The 18,164-nt window shown below is 36.5% G+C and overlaps 1 protein-coding gene across 2 annotated transcripts in view; it reads right to left on the bottom strand.

The window, feature by feature from the left end:
* The window catches only part of FAF1 (Fas associated factor 1), a 527,993-nt gene that overhangs the window by 124,337 nt on the left and 385,492 nt on the right, over window positions 1-18,164 (bottom strand). For both annotated transcript variants that reach the window (XM_017548715.2, XM_017548716.2), the window contains exon 13: window positions 7,269-7,423. In XM_017548715.2, coding sequence (XP_017404204.1) covers window positions 7,269-7,423 — 155 coding nt within the window. The remainder of the gene's footprint in view (window positions 1-7,268; window positions 7,424-18,164) is intronic.

Below are 18,164 nucleotides of genomic sequence, written 5' to 3' on the forward strand. Positions count from 1 at the left end.
ATAATCTATGTTAAAAAAAAAAAAGAATGTTGAATGTATTATAAATAGTTAAGCCATCAACTACACAGAGACTGGCTTGTTCTCAATCGTAAGAGGCCATCACCTTTTATCCATTCCCCCTTTCCTTTCCTTTCAGTACTATTAAGAAACTATTCACAAGTGTACCCTTGGACAATGCTGAGCAGTAATTATGACTTGCTGACAAAGAGATATGAACAATTACTGAGCCCATTTTGAAACCCTACACTAATAAAGTCATTAGATGCTGCCCTTGCCATGATCCCTCTAAAAGCTTCTGAAGTTACAAGAACACACGGCATTGTTTGCAGGGACAATTGCTGCTGGCAGAACGCAAACCTTGAGTTAAACCATGCTGCAAATTGATCTTGACATTCTGTTAAGACCGCCACTAAAAATCAAAAGCAGAAGAGAAAAGGAGAAAATGAGTGGGTAGGATGTAATCATGGAACAGGAGGGGTTCCTCCTCACCTTCTCTCCTCCCTCTTCACAAAACAAACCAGGAAGAAAATGACAAACTCTCCTGGTGTTTTGGAATCTTCATTTTAAAGCATTAATTAAGCTCTTGACCTGGGATGTTTAGGATGGCAATACACTTCCTTTAAAAGTACTGGAAGGAAAATGTTGCACAAAGGGAATAAAGAAGTTTGGGGAAAATTATATTGAAATCTGGCATGATGGCTCTCCTGAAATCTTAGTACCCTGACCACAACATGTTCATCTGTTTTATCAGCTACCTCTGCAGAATCCATATTTGTATCTAGGGTAGTAGGTGGAAATTAATACTCCTGTGTCTCCCATGCAGACCTCACACCTCGGCTATATTTGCTGGATCAAATGGAAGTGTAGGGTTAGAGTAACATGGTCAGCTAGGCTTCAGCCAGGCATGAACCACTGAGTAGTTTGGAATTAAGGTAAGCCACTGTGAATATGGCTAATTACTGAGATGGAAAGTACATGTGAAGACAGCTTACTGATAATAAGTGGTTTAAGTCAATTAACTCTTACCAAAGATTAAGTAATGTGGAAAACTATCACTTGAATATTAAGCCTAACAAGTACCTGTCAGCACAGCAGTGGAAATTTGCAGTGACCTGAAATACCACACCCAGAGGCATTAAGTTCAAAAGCTAATATTGACAGGCAACAGAATTCTGTCTGTGAATATTGGTATTAAATGTGTGTGCAAAATTTAATACAATGCTATGTATATGTTACATGCAACTTCTGTAACCAAAGCACTATCGGCAACTCCTGGGGAACTGATTACAGCTACTCTGAACACTGCTTAGAAATAGTGTGTAATGCCTGATTTAACACTTAGTAGCATGTACACTGATGTGCAAAACATTTTCATCTCAGGTACTTACATAAGCAATTCATTCTCCAGCACTCACAGCTAGCTGATACCCAGCTGGCACTATTCTGGTCAAATTCAATGTTTGATTCTAAGTGTTCTAGAATTAGATAATCTAAACCAGCACCTATATTTGCTTTGTGGACCCTCCCAGGCAGAAGAAGAGATACGCACTAACTCACTTATTACTGGTTAATACTAGTGGTTCATTGTGTCACATATGTGACGTGGCTTTCCTTGATGAAGCAATTTCAGCTAAGAATCCATAGCTCAGCCTGGAGGGCACAGCCTTTATAGAGGGAAACAGATTAATACTCACTGTACTAGTGCTTTACATAGTACTATTTATGGTTAATTCCAATGGTGCCTATAAAGAACATGCCTGAATGTGCCTGAATGTTTGGTATCTTTCACCGTGTAGCCAGTCTAGCACTCCAGGCCTGGGGGCATGTTTAATCAATGCTCCCACCATTGTAGATGGTTCAGTACCATCCCAGAATGGCCCAATTTGGGAGGCAATTGCTTCTGGAGTATCATAGAGACTTGGGGAAGTCTGGGGAGCATGTGGCATGATATTCTAGGATCCTACAATGCCAGCAGAAGACAAAGTATCCAATGTGAACATTTTTAGTTCATTCTGTAAGGAGAATGAAGGCTTTGGTACCATATATTAGTACCATTAGTGGCTACAGGGGAAGATCACACAATTAGAGGGATGTAGCTACATTTCCAATGTTCTTGCCATTACCCATCTAGTTCTTTCTTATTAATTATTTTTCTATAATCCATTAGAGATTTATTATAGCACTCATTAAAAGTCAGTATAACAACACTCAATACAAGTTAGTATAGATATACTTAATAGCACTCAATACAAGTTAGTATAGATATATTATGGGAGCATACAGAATATGCATTTTAACCCTGACTGAGGCAAGAGAAGGAGGCAAGGCTTCCTGGAAGTGATACCTGTCCTGAATTTTAAGAAATTATTCTTTCACAGCTAAGCACTCATTCATTAAAAATACATTTTACTAACAATATTTTTATTGTATTAGTTAAATCTATGATGGTTTTCTACATGTTACATATCCAAAAGAATATCTAATCCCTGCTTCACATCCTGCCTGTAGACATATGCCAATGCTAGGATGAATCATTAACAAAACAACTTCTTTGAATATGTCCATGCTGGCTGGTTGACTTTAATCCTCAACCTGGTTCAGACTACACAGGATTATGTTAGCTGGCCAGCTCCCTGTATTCTTTCTCTCCTTAATTATTTCAACCACTGACCCTTTGATCCCCATACTTAATTATGAGATTTTAAACACCAATACCCTTTTGTAAAGAATAGCAAAATCTGCAACCCAAAAGACTAGGAATGCTACTACAGTAACACAAAAATCTCTAAATAAAGTTCTAACTTCATCTTTCTGTGAGTCATCTCTTTCAAGTCCCTTTTTGACTCCCTTGGGTACAGCAACTCACTACGAAGTTCATCTACACTCCTAAAGTACCTTGTACATACCTCATATTATATATTAGCTCTTATGTCTGTCTCGCCTACTGGACTATGAGTGTTTTGAGGGTGAGGGTTGTGTGTTGTTCCACCTTTCATTCTCAGATAACAGCACCATTCCGGGTTCATATTAAATATTTAATAAGTGTTTGCTCAGTGAACAAACATAAGAAACACTGTTGGTCCTCTGTATCTGTGGGTTCTGCATCTGTTGATTCAACTAGCCAAGTATCGAAAATATTCAGAAAAAAACTGTCTGTACTGAACATGTACACTTTTTTCTTGTCATTATTACTTAAACAATACAGTATGACAACTATTTACATAGCACTTACATTGTATTAGGTATTATAAGTAATCTAGAGACAACTTAAAGTAGATGAGAGGATGTGCATAGATTATATGTAAATACTATGCCATTTTCTATCAGGGACTTGAATATCTGTGGATTTTGGTATCTGCAGGAGGTCCTGGAACCAATCATAAATACGAAGTGATTTGCAGGATCTTCTTGTTACTATTACCTATCTGTTTTTAGCTCTTTATTTTACAGGTATATCCTACTATTCTATCAGAATCACTGGTCAACCAATATTTAAGAAATTAGAACAGGGCACGGTATCACACACCTGTAGTCCCAGCTACTTGGAAGGCTGAGATAGGAGGATTGCTTGAGGCTAGGAGTTTCAGGCTGCAGTGCAGTATGATTATGCACTCCAGCCAGGGCAACATAACAAAACCCTGTCTCTTAAAAAAAAGAAATTATGCCTTTAGCACTTCTCAAGACTACCAAGGGCTTCCTGCCACTGCTTTAAGAAAGAATGGCTCTGAAATCCGACTAGACATGGTGGCCAAGAAGATTGTACAGTATTTTCGGAGGAAAAAAACCTCCTATTTAGATATGCAATATTGAAATTATAAGCAGCATTTTTAGATGGAATTAAATGCATACATTTATTTGCTAAATGCTTATTGGATTTCTTTTTGCTAGAACTTTAAAAAGTGCCTTGTTTACTAAAACCAATAAAACGAATAACACCTTCCAGATCACAATTTAGTAGGAGAGATAACAGACAATAATCATTGCAGTTAAAGTTTCATGTCTCAGTTCATATTTGGCATGTTTCAAGATCAACCTAAAAATTATTCCAACGTATTTTATATGCAGTGGGCTGGGAAATCTAAGTATTCAACTAAGAAAGGAAGTTATCAGAATCATTTAAGAGCACTAAAACTCCAAATCATCAACATCACAGGGGTTATGACATTCTATAGAAATGTTTCTTTTTTTATTCCAATTTGTTAGAGAAATTAGGAAATTTAATTTATAATAGCAAGTGATACTCATATTCTGGTGACCAATGCATTCACTTAGTTTAATACTCTTCACTTAACTCTTACACACATGAGAGATTCATATTAAATTGTGATTGGAGAACTAATGTCTCTACAGGCTTAATCAGAGTAATCCTTAAGCAAAAGTATATTTGCTTGGCAAGTCTCTTCCCATCTTGGATATCAACATCCACAGCTATAACATCAGGTGATAGTCCTAGTAAACCACTAAGAAAACATCCAAATAGCTTACAGGTTCAGGACTCTCTAAATTTTTATGACCAGTCTGAACTAGGTTAACCAGATATGGGACCAGGGAAGCTATTAACTAGGAATTTATTTCCAAACTTACGTCTATCATAAAGAATTCACAGTTAAAAGTAAGCTCACAACAACAATCTTACTTGTGATGCCTAGAAATCTCTTCTGTATTTCCATATATTAATATGTCCCCATTTCAGCTTGCAAATGATGGCATAACACCTTTTGATATGTAGTCTATGGATCAACAAATATTAGTGCAAGCAGTCATCTACTGAATTGAGAGTAAAAGCTTGAGGTTTTGTTACTCAAAGTTAGAAGCATCTAATGAGTGATGCAATCAGTTTTCATGATAAACACTTCTGGATAAATGTGTTGTAAAAATCCGAGATAGATAATACAGTAGAAAACACAATTAGACAATTTTATTTAGATGAATCTATGATATGATCGGTGGCAAGAAAATTGTGGTTAAACTAAAACCTTTTTTTGAGCGATAAACCAGCCTAATTAATTATCTTACAGTTTCACATGTCAAAGTCAATCCCCTTCTGGGGAATGTCATTCTAATGAATTTTCACCTTGTGTTTATAAAATGTGTATTTTCCAATTTGCCTTAACAGGAATAACAATGGATCAAAAGTAGCTATGTAATTTTGTTACTTTATTTATTTTTGTATTGCTTTTTAATTTTTTAATATTTTAAAAAAAACTTTTATGTTTGTTACATAGGTAAATTGGTATCATGGGTGTTTGTTGTACAGATTATTTCATCAACCAGGTATTAAACCCAGTACCCAATAATTATATTTTGTTACTTTAATATAGAGAAATATAATATCCTTTAAATTTGTAATATGGACAGAACTATTAATAGATTTTGAATAAGGATGGCAAGTATCTTAAATTCTAGAAATTATGCCATTCCTCTATTGCCCCATTTGTGGTTTCTATAAATGTTCATTAAATTGAATTCCTAGATGTTCATATTTTATCTTTAATATTACCTCTTACAAATTTTCATGACAGTTACTTAATTCAAAATGCAGATTGAAATATCCTACCATACTTAAGTCAGTCCTGCAGTTCATTGAGAAATAGCTCTAAAGCCTTAAACAAGACCTTTATTTAGTGTTTTTAAAAAAGTGTCATAAGGAGTTAATAGGACACAGCTGTACTAGCTCTTTCTAATAAGCAGCTTCTGTCGCTTTGGTCACCACAGGTGTCTCTGTAACCTGCAAACTCTTATTACTAGTGTATCAAAGTTGTGCTACTTAACAGACTTCTTTAGTAAAACATAACAAAGCAATTACATGGCTGTTGATTGCCAGTCATAAAAAAAAAAAAGACCCTCAAACACCGTTTTTCAAAAGAAACTACACTGCAATTTTTTGTCATTGTAAAATAAAAGGAACTAAGGAATTAAATGGAGGATAGAACAAAATAACAGCAGGTAGCCCACTGAACTTAGCCTCTACAGATGGTTTAGAAATAGTGTTTCCTTCTCTATCAAGTTGTGGATAAAAGGAAAGGAGGAGATTCCTTACTGCCAGTGAATGGCAAAAGATTTAGCCAAGTCTCCAGTCTCCGTATTTTGCCTCGTGAAAGACCTTCGATGTGGCATTTTTATCTGTTTTTGGCACTGCTTTTTATCACCTTTAACTGAGTGTGAATAATAACCTGATTTAATTTAAACAAATACAGATGCTAAAGATTCTTTATTTATGTATAATGGGGAAGATTTCAGAAGCAAAACAAAGTCATCCCATGAAATTTCCTAACCATTTGCTTAAAGAAATGAGGTATTAGATTATGAAATTGCTTCAACATTCTTTTGGCTCATATTTAAGGAAAGAATCATCTTCTTTTCTGATTCAAATTAAATAAAACAAAGTCTAAATGATGACCAAAAACTCAGTGAGCCATAAAATAATAAAAAGGCAAATCAGACGATTTCTAATTATAAGTGTTTAAATTAGGTAACTATAATATGCTTGCCTTGAGATGAATTAATTTAATCTCCCTGTTCATAAGCCAGCAGCTTGTGATTATGATTGTGTTAACACACCCAAACTAGCATCATGGGATGCTATGGCCACATGTGTAATTAAACACAATGAAATATATTTCAGTTGGGAAACTTTCATAGGTAAAACATGAAGAATTGTTACTCTCTTAGAGATATTATGATTAACAAACAAAGTAAACTCATCCTGACAACCAGGAAAGGAATTTTTTTTTCCTATTGAGAATATAGAGGTATTGCTGGCTGTGTGCAAAAGAATGTGTGCAATAAAGCGATTACATCAATTAGCATATGCTAGAGTTAAGCTATTACCAACTCCATTGGACTCGTGCAGAAAGTCCTGCCTTTTTCACTGAAGTTATTAAAAAATAAACTTACTACTAGGATCATATATATTAGACTTGTTTTGCCTTTTCTGAACATCATTAAAAATATCAGTTTTCTCTAAAAGTTCAAAAACATATTAGAAATGTCTGTTGCACTGCAAAAATAAGATGATAAATGTATTTTTGTTTTCAGGTTATTCTTGAATTTAAAAAGCTTTTATAAGTTAAAGTATATTTTCACAATTGCAAATAACTACAGTGTGTTAGCTGCAATAAGCAGCTTTTGTCTAATGAAATGCAATGGTAGAGAGTTTAACGCTGAGGATGAAAAATGTTTATGATGATGACAAACACAACGATGTCTCTTTTTTTTTTTTTTCTTAAATAGAAGCCTAACTCATAACTTGTGAACAACAGTATTACCTTGCTCTGTTGGAGTCCTTTGTCAGATCCCAAGCCCAGGTTATAAAATTTTGACTCAGATAAGAAACAATGGATTCAGCACAAAGCATTTGTGAGCAGAACACGTTGGTTAATACACTTTCATCATGGTGGAGGTAGATAGCAAGAAGCTTTCTCTGAAAAGAGGAGAAAAATCTGATCAATTAAAATATCCACTAACGTAAGATTTCTTAAATTTTAGAGAGGCATAATTAGTCTAGATGAACAGCAAAGACAAAAATTAAATGCTATTCCCTAAAAGAGTACTTTACATTTTGGAGTTCCTAAAGCATCTAAAATATCAAAAAATGTTGCTTTCTTACACTTTAAAAAGGCCAGGATGATTATATCTAATTTTGCAGACTGTTATTACAGATTTCTGTTAACGTGCAAGCCTATCTCAAAAGAAGTTGTAAGAGAATTGTATTCTCCTTAAAGAAAATGAATTTACCATATTTTTCTTTTTATATGTAAGGAGAAACATTAACTTTGAACTGTTCAACAATATAGAGAAAAAATATTCATTAAAACAGAATGACAAAATTTGTCTTACATATTTTTTATGGTTTTAATCTGAACAATGGATAGTATCTTCTATTTGAAGGGAAAAGGTCTGAAATGAAGTTTTGTTTTTGTTCTACAGATAATTTTAAAGTCCTTAATGTATTCCCACATTAAGCCCTTATTTAACAGCATGTAACATCTAATTGCCATATGAAAAGATGGAAAAATATTCAGTTCATATGCATTCTTTCTAGTTTGTATTTCAGAAAATGTCCACTGTGGCCTTTCATATGAAAAATTATTCTTTCCCTTTCACCATAATAAAAGTTGCTTTCAAGAAATGACTTTTGGTCTCTTAAATGTGACCTCTGTTATAGCTGGATACTCAATACAATAATTAAAACTAAAAACTGAAATTGAACAAGATAATAAGTATAATAGAAATAATGGGTGTAAGTAGCCATATATGGCTTACAACATGTTAGCTTTACCAACAATGACTATAATGATTAAAGAGCTCAAATTGTTGACTAACTTCTTGGTAGTACCTCAAAGAAGAGGTGAGTTTAAGAATACTAAGACAATATACAAACCAATCTGTGAAATTCTGCCAAAAGAAAATTTCAAGGAAGCTTAGTATCTTTCCCTTCATGTTAAATAAGAATGTGATGACAGCAAATGAAAATTTGCTGTGTGGGATTCTGAACAAAAGAAGGATACTTACAGAAAAATATAAGGTTCATGCTGATGAAAGGCTAATGAAATCTGATGTTAGGAATTACCTTGATAAAGAATCCAAGTAATAGTAATTATCATTAAAATTATTTTCTTCAAAGGTAAATTTTATACTAGATGAGGGTAGCCACAGTTAGGTAGATTAAGATTCTAAAAGCATCTGCTATGAATAGGAGACCCTGTTACTTTCACAACCACTATGTACCTTAATTTCCAGAATAAATCTTTAAAATAGCATCCTTAACCCCATTAGAATATGAGGAAACTGAGGTGTAGAAAACCAACTTGTCCCAAATTTCACAGCTAGTTAGTAGGTAATACAGTGAGGATTGGCTCCTAGATTGTCTAACTCCAAGTCCAAGTCTGTGTTTTTTCTCTGATACTACAGTGGTAGCAGGGAAGTCAACCACACTGTAGTCAAGGCTTGTGGGAGCACTCGCGTAACATGAAGATGCCAGACTGCTTTGAACTGAGACTCAGAGACAGCTTGTAATGGGAATAAGGGCAGGACTCCTGGGTATAAGTAGCTCAGCTGATCCCACCCTGCTTCTATGTGTTAATTCATTTATTCATTCATTCAACAAGCATTTGTTGAAATACTCTTTGTGTCAGGCTCAGCAGGAAGCAGTGGCAATAAAATGGTGAACAAGAAAGACTCAGGGTTTCTTCATCTATGTTGATGTCTGCAAAGAACAGTATCAGGCTTCTAGGAGGTTTGTAATCAGATACATTCTTAGAAAGATACTTATCTAGTAAATTCCTACTCATCCTATAAGGCTCAAAACAAATGCCTCTATGAAACCTTCCTTGATTCCATCAGGCAGAGTTAAGAGCTTCCTTTCCTGGGCCTCTATCTCTTTCCATTAGTATTGTAATTGTTTACCAGTTTCCCCTCTAGTTTAACTTTCTCAAGGGAGAGGATGAGGTCTCTTTAAGTCTTCTTTGCATCTTTAAACTAGCATGGGTCCCAGCCTGTTCGATGAAAGAAACAACACTGATATAAGCCACAGTTCCTTGGCAAAAAAGATACCCAATAGCAGTGGCAATGCAAAATCAGTTTTAATAAGTGAATCAAGAATTCTGCTGCTTTGGGGAAAGTAACGGGAACCTGGCACCATTAACAAATTCAGAGCTCCTCTTCTTAGGAGTTCTCTAACTGAATAGACAGAGGGATGTCAACCTCTCATTCAGCTTGATCGTATCTCAGCAACTACATTTAATGAGACACTGGGAACAAGAGAGCTGTCCACTTTAAAATCAGCATATTTCTAACTAAACAATGGCAATGGCTAAATCTTTAAAATGCCTGTTTCTCTCAAGAACACTGCAATGGAACATTTAGACTTTGGGAAAGAGATTAGTGATTTACATTGCTATCTTACTGATTTAATTTAAAGGCTCTTCCAAACTAAACACACATGTGCCGAAGAGGCTACTAAGAAACCCAACATGCAGAGTTCCCTATAAGTGCACCCGACAGTGTTGACTGAAACTAAACTTGGAAATCCAGGGCACTAATGCACAATATCAAGCAATAAAACAGCATCTCTTTGGCAATATTTAATTTAAAAAAGAAGAAAGAGGCAGGCGAAGATCAGGCACTGTCTGTTTTGGAGGATCAACCATTCTGCATTTCAAAGCATTGGTCCCTGCAATATCCAGGTTACTGTGCTAGAATCTCGACTATTATATCGCAGTTGTGAGAGGGAGGGCAAAGATGTGTTTACTCAGTGATTAGGCCCTTAGAATAAGCCTCTAGCTCCTAGAGAGACAGCTCACCACTTATTCATTTGGGCCAATTCACAAAGCCTAGGAAGATTAAACATCCATGCTGAGAAGACAAGCGAATGCAGACGGTGAAAAAGAAATAAAAATTCTTTAAAAACTCTGAGATGACTTCATTATTTTTCCACAAGGAAACTTTAGGAAAGTGTTTAGTTAGAGAAAAACCCACATTGACCTCTCTCTAAACCCTTAATCTTTCCTTTGTGGTGGCACTGCTTTGTGGTAAGCGACTGGCTCGACTCGCCCCTCTTTTCACCAGAAGCTGAGAGAAAAAAGACTCTGGAGAAACAGTTTTCGTTCCAGGGACATAAACCCCTGACACTGTTAAACATGAGATGCCAGGAAAACACACTTAAAAAAATTCCCACTTTAAGCTCTAGACTGAATGTGAGAAAGGAGATGATAAAAAGAGTATCATAAGAGAATCTTCAGGCTGTGGGTACTACCACAGGAGCTTTCAACAAGAAAACTAGTAACTTTTAAATAATCTTTTCTCTGACATAAGATTTCAACAAAACGTTTTCTGCTTCTTTTATGACAATAAATAAGCAAAATATAAAGACTCTTAATAGTATGGAAGTGCTACTAAATTTGGGCTATATAAATCTGATTATGTTATAGTCACAGACAAATGGACTCCAGACTCAAATTTATGATTATCTTACTGAACTCAATTAAGTACAGGCCAAAAGAGAACTGTGTTCAGTATATCAACCAATTTGGAAGAGATGAAATGACAAAGTAATCAGAAAACTGCTTTCATGAAGAAAAGCAGTACCATAGAAAACACGTAAGAAAATGCTTTGATTTCCATTACTATAACCAGTTTTTCCTTTGGCCCATTAATAATTTAGTTCAATAACATTTAAGGAGTACCTATGTGTTAGGCATTGAGACTATAAAGAGGAACAAAACAGTTTCCTTACCCTCAAAAAGTTGTGGGAAAGAATGTGGGGAGGCAAATGTTTAATTGTAGTAACATTTAACAAATGATAATATTGGGGCATTAAAAAGAATATATTTTATTTGTCCTTTTTAATTTGGCAGAGAGGGTCTAAGTCTGGTGGACCACGAAGGCAAACAACCCACCCACACCATCCTGACTCCCTCTCTGTAATCTAAGTTTTAGTAACACAGTGCAAAAGGAAGTCTCCAAGCTTTAAAGTAACAGAGAGCTCTGTTCTAAATCCAGTTCTGCCACTTAGCAGCTGTGTGACCATGGGGCAAATGGGTTGCTGTAAGCATTGTGGATAAAGTAAATTAAGTGCCTATTTATAACGCCTGGCCCATAGTAGGTGCTGAATGAAAGGTAGCTGTTAGGATGAAGATTCCTGAACTATCCATGCAAAATAAAGGGTTTTGAAAGCAATTTCAAGAGAAATAATGGTCACGAAAATGTATTAAAGATTAAGCAGCTCCTTCAATTTTCCTACTGGCAATAGTCTCTGGGATGTTTATTGTGTCTTTGCGTTTGGTACCTCACTAACCTTCACATTCAAATCCAGAAGCTAAGGTAGTAAGTTGATACTGAAGAAATGCCCAGCTGACAGCAACCAATGTCAGTTGGCCTTGAGCTACAGTAGCTATTGTATTTAGACTCTTAGTGTCACAGTACCATAGAATATTAGAGCTGGAAGAAATGCACTGTGTTTCAAAATAAGCCAGGCAGAGAGCACAAACAGTACTAAGGAAATATTTGCTGATGAACTAAAAAGGAAGGGTTGCTTTTTGAGTACCAGAACATCTATAATCTGCATGTTCAATGCTTTCAAAGTTGATATGACAATTTCTAGGAATGGTACAATGTAGTTCATAGTGATTTTCAGTGTAAAAATTATAGCATAAAATAATTTCCTTTGTGTAAATTGGATCTGACGTGCTTTCTCTCCTTCCCATTTCTATTCTCCTTTTCCCTCATTATTATCATCACTATAGTAATCAGAATCATTATCACTATGACTTTTTAAGTTTGGAGATGGCTCATTGATACAAACAATGGATACAATGATACAATAAACACCCATTTATTCTTCACCTATATTTACCAATTATTAGCATTTTGCCATATTTGCTTTATCATTCTTTTAATATTTCTTTCCATGAAACATTTGAATGTTGGCAGATACCATGACACTTCCACTCTAAATAAATCTGCCTTCTGAGAATAATACATTCCCTTGTGTAATCATATTTATATCACACCTAAGACATTTAATATTGTTACAATATCATCTAATGTAGAGTTCATATTCAAGTTTCCCCCAAGTACTCTCACATGTCCTTTGTAGCTGTTTTTATTGTTTTAAATCCAGTATCTAATTTGGATCACTTCAGTACTTGCCAACTTCTACAATGCTATTCTTGTATATGGATGTTCACAGGTACAGCCCAGCATACAACCATTACTCAAGATAAGTGCAACGTGAGAACAGAGGCAGGACAGTAGGAAGCCACACTAACTGGGTTCAAATTCCTGCTTTGCCATTGCCCAGCTATGTGACCTTGGAAAAGTCACTATACTTTTTTGTGCTTGGGTGGCATACAGTTCTGAAGGTTACGAGTCTATTAGAACTGTCCTAGATGGGAGTTGCGAGGAAGTAAGGCTGGCAAATCAGTAGTAATGAGTTGTAATAGAGGCAGTCCTGGGGTCTACGTATGAACATCATCAGATTGGCTACTTCTTTATGAAGATGATACTTAAAAAAATTTTTTTAAAATAGAGATGGGGGTCTCACTATGTTGCCCAAGCTGGTCTCTAACTCCTGGGCTCAAGTGTTTCTCCTGCCCTGGCCTCCCAAAGTGCTAGCATTACCCATCCGGCCTGCAAAGGTGATACTTGAGCTGAATTTTAAAAGCAGGATGTCAACGCTGTAAGTGGAAACAAACAAACCACAATAAAAGCAGGACACAGTAATTGACTTCTCTGTGACTGAAGCTGAATTTTATTTTTGAGACAGTTTGCTCTGTCGCGCAGGCTGGTGGTGTGATCTCAGTGCACTGCAAACTCTGCCTCCCAGGTTCAAGTGATTCTCCTGCCTCAGCCTCCTGAGTAGCTGAGATTGCAGGCACCTGCCACCACGCCCGGCTGATTTTTGTGTTTTTAGTAGAGATGGGGTTTCACCATGTTGGCCAGGCTGGTCTCAAACTCCTGACCTCAGGTGATCTGCCTGCTTTGGCCTCCCAAAGTGCTAGGATTACAGGCATGAGCTACCATGCCTAGCCTGAAGCTGAATTTTAAATATAGTGAGAGTGAGGATACGAAGAGTAAAAATGATAAAAAACAAAAAGTTTGGGAAAGGCCCGGCAACGTCAATGGCCCCATCTGTTCAAAGAACTCCAAGCTAGTTATTTTTAAAGAGTAAAGAACCAGAGCACAGGTTGTATTGTGAAAAGAACCATTACACTTCGCCATGTTTGGGTCCTGAATATGATTTCAAAGACCAACAGTTAACAACCAAATTGGAGAGATTCCAAAAAAAAAAAAAAACAGTCAGCTACCGAAGATGAGGAGATGCCTGGATGGTGTCTTTTTCCTCTCACTTTCTGAAGCACATGTTGGGATGGCATTCTGAAATTTTGAGGACACAGATATCTTTGAATCTTGTATGGGGAGCACTGTCATATGGAAGTCAGAAAGCTTAAAAAAAAAAAAAAAAAAAAGCCTTTGGCCAGGCGTGGTGCCTTACACCTGTAATCCTACATTTTGGGAGGCCGAGGCAGGTGGATCACCTGAGGTCAGGAGTCCAACACCAGCCTGGCCAACATGGCAAAAAACCATCTCTACTAAAAATACAAAAAATTAGGCGGGTGTGGTGGCACATGCCTGTAGTCCCAGCTACTCAGGAGGCTAAGGCAGGAGAATTGCTTGAACCCAGGAGGCAGAGGTTGCAGTGAGCCGAGATTGCGCCACTACACTCCAGCCTGGGCAATGGAGCGATACTCTGTCTGAAAGAAAAGTGTGAAGTAAAATCAAACTCTCAAAATAAGCTGATAGATGGTCCTTGGGTATAGATCTTTAACAGTTTTCATTGCTTAGACTGTAATATTCAGGCAATGCAATATATTTGAAGAAGGCCACCATGTGGCTAAAGTTTGTATGAATAAGAAAATGAGAAGATGAAGTGATTGGCTCTCACAACAAATTAGAGAGGCAGGCATGCTCTTTGGGGAGGCTGGAAGAGGGACTGTGTAGGCAAGGAAGTAGGCAGTGTTAGGCCAATCACAGATCTTATCTCATTGGTTTTCCAGGTAAACATTTAGACACAGTACTAAAGACTTTGGTATAATAGCCTCTTAAAAGAGCAGGAAGGATTTTTCTGATCCTCTACTATTCTCTGTGGAGAGGGATAACACAACTCCCAGTCAGCAATAGGCCAGTTAAACAAGCAGGACAACCAGCGTGCCAATGTCAAGTGTACTCCTTTCCCCCACGTTTAGGCCACTGAGGAACAGAACAAGAACCCATAGCCTACTTATATCTATTTCCACATTCCAAGAGGTGGCAGAACTATAGCAGTAAAGAAGATAGTTATTTTTCATTAAAAATATATCAATGCATTCTTACTGAAAACTGTAAGATTACAATGATTTATAGGTGCATATGTTCAGTAGCTTTTTAATACCATCAAATATTGTCTGGAAAACAGATTTCTAAGTAGAATATTATATATTATAAAAACAAGCTGTGTTTAAGCATATAGAGCTGTGTTAACTCTTAAGCACTCATTTAATATGCATGGCAGAGACTTGTTAGTTGTCCCATAATATTTTTCATTTCTTATTTTTTTAGTTAGATAATGGCTAAAATACAGGCTGTATTTCTTAGCCTCCCTTTTAATCAAGCGTGGCTCCATAACTAAGTTCTGGTCAACTTTTAAGCAGAAGTGCTAGTTAGAATTTATCTTGCAACATGATATAACCTGAATAATAAAATAACAAGATAGAAGGAATAGCAAACTAACATGTATGCCAGATTATATATATTCAAGGCCCAACAGGATAGTTGAAGTCACAGCAAGTGGTTGGTCCAGACTTTAAAAAAAATTTTTATCATCTCCATACCTTACATTTAAAAAGTAAGAGTATTTAATAAATAGTGGTGATTTTCAGGTTTGGAATTATGTGGTATCATTTTCTACTTAAACTGCATCTATATTTTCATTCTCTTATAACAAATGTATTATTTGTATAATTAAAAGATATTTTTCTAAAAATATATATATATTAGCACTCTAGGTCTTATTTCACACATGTGCAGGATGTTGTCCCAGCTGTCATACAAAATTACTATAAAAGACACTGTCCTGCCTTTAAGGAATTTAAATGAAAAAAATAACACAGACAAGATGAGCAGACTGAGCATATTTTCCAAAGCACAAAGAAGTTTGTTTGCCTGGTTTTCTGGATATTGTGTGGTGAGCTAGAAACTTACCAACTACAGCTGTGGCTTCAAATTTGGGTGGAACTTATTTTTCTTAAAAGACAATGATCAATAATGGCATTTAGATTTCTTTCAACATGAAGCAGTAGAAATAGCATGACTTTAAAATGGGCTGATTTTTTAAAATAAACATAATAAAACTTGCTAACAGCACTGTTAAAAGTGAACTACTAATTTTAGTGGTAGAAATGCTCATGGGGTTCTCAAAATTCCCTTCTGGAACTGTTACTAGAACTAGTTCATAACTGAATGAGAAAATCAGTTTTGTTATTTTACAAACATTTTTCAAATTTGTCCAACACTGCTTAATGGCACCATCTATCTTATCCACAGTGCTGGGTGCATTTATGGGTAACATCCCATTTAAGTCTCGAAACAACCTGTATAAAGTAGATAATATCATCATCGCTTTTTCTCCATATTAGACATAGTCTCATTAGTTGTTTGGGGGTCATTACAGAGCTGCTAAGTGGGAAATCAGAAATTGAGTACTGATTCCTTTAATTTATGTATAATATTTGGAAGAAACGCTGGAGTGAAGTCAGATCTTTGGAGCTGTAATGAAATTACTAATATCAAAGCTCAGATTCCCAAAGGGATGCTTGGGAAAGGAACCATCTTACATATAGGAGATAAGCCCTGCTACTTTGATTTTTAGTTACTATCAATGTCTAATGATTCTCTAGGGTACTTTTGGTGATGTAGAAAAAGAGAATTCGGGACAGCAGGCATGAGAGGTGGGGAGGCTCCAAGGAAAAAAAAGAATGATCTTCCCCCCACCGCCTGAGATAGGGTCTTGTTCTATTGCCCAGGCTGGAGTGCAGTGGCACAAACATGGCTCACTACAGGTTGGACCTTCTGGACTCAAGTAATCCTCCTGATTCAGCCTCTTGAGTATCTGGGACCACAGGCACACACCATCACACCTGGCTGGTTTTTTTTTTTTTTTTGTAGAGACGGCACCACGTTGCTCATTCTGGTCTAGAATTCCTGGGCTCAAACAATCCTGCCACCTTGGCCCCTCGAAGTATTGGGATTACAGGTGTAAGCCACCATGTGCAGGCTAAAAGCAGATTTCAAATGCCAGCTAATGCAAGGGAATCACAGGCCCCTTCATGCCTTGACCCCCATTGATTTTATCAGCATAATGCTTAGCAATGTCTGCATTTTTTTCCTCCACTAATACCAAACTGGTTGTAGTTCCCTCACTTTAATCTTCCATTGCCTTTACTTTTGTTCTTCCTTCAGCTTAAAATTCTGTTATTTGCCTAAGTATTTCTCATCATTTAAAATTCAAGTCAGAGTTACTTCCTCTAGAAATCTTCTCCCTGGGCTGGGTGCTCATGCCTATAATTCCAGCACTCTGGGAGGCTGAGGCAGGTGGATCACCTGAGATCAGGAGTTCAAGACCAGCCTGGCCAACATGGTGAAACCCCATCTCTACTAAAAACACAAAAATTAGCAGAGCATGGTGGCACGCACCCGTAGTCCCAGCTACTCAGGAGGTTGAGAAGGAGAATTGCTTGAACACAGGAGGCAGAGTTTGCAGTGAGCGAGATCACGTCACTGCACTCCAAACTGGGTGACAGAGTGAGACTTCATCTCAAAAAAAAAAGAAAGAAACTAAATCTTCCCCCTGAACTTCTAAGGTAGTTGAAGGTACCTCTTCTCTTTGCTTCTATAGCATATTATACCATATGGATCTGTTTATAGTGTTTTATTTTCCTTGTTAGACTGAGCAAAAGCAGGAAACCTCTATTTCTCAGATCCTTAGAGGACATGTGACAAACATTTATAGCCCTCAACTGGATGAGTGTCCTTCATAGATAAGGGCAAGGAAGGAAGTCATAAAACAGATCAGTATATTATCAGAAGTCAAAACTTGGTCACAAGATACTTAAAAGAAACATAAAAACTTAGAACAACTGCTTTACCAAAGTTGGAGGCTCTGCTTGGTACAGTATTGTAAACTCCTCAAGAAAAAAGGTAAAAAGAATTAGGAGCACTCTCACCACCAAGTGCTCTCAAATGAAATCAGTTTGAAGCAGTTTTCATTAAGATGGATTGAATGTGGCATCGTGAGAAACACTTTATCAAATGTAGTGTTTTACTTAGTGATTAACTATATACCAGTTGATGAAGCTCCCCAAATCCTTTGTAATCCCACCACTCCAATAAACATTTAATGAGTATATAAGTTCAAAAAGCCTAGCAGAGGATTTAAACCTTCAATCTTGTTTTTATTTACTCTTGGAACTCAATTTCTCACTTCAAGTGAGGAATGCTGGTGCTTGAGGCTCATCTGTTGCCCTGGTAAAATTAATGTGCCTCCCACAGTTTAAATTAAACGTGATATTTAAGATGAAAATTTAGTAAGAGTGCCACAGTATCTGTCACATTTGCCTTAAAATGTT

Source organism: Cebus imitator, unplaced genomic scaffold, assembly GCF_001604975.1.
Source record: "Cebus imitator isolate Cc_AM_T3 unplaced genomic scaffold, Cebus_imitator-1.0 Scaffold214, whole genome shotgun sequence".
NCBI classification, from domain to species: Eukaryota; Metazoa; Chordata; class Mammalia; order Primates; family Cebidae; genus Cebus; species Cebus imitator.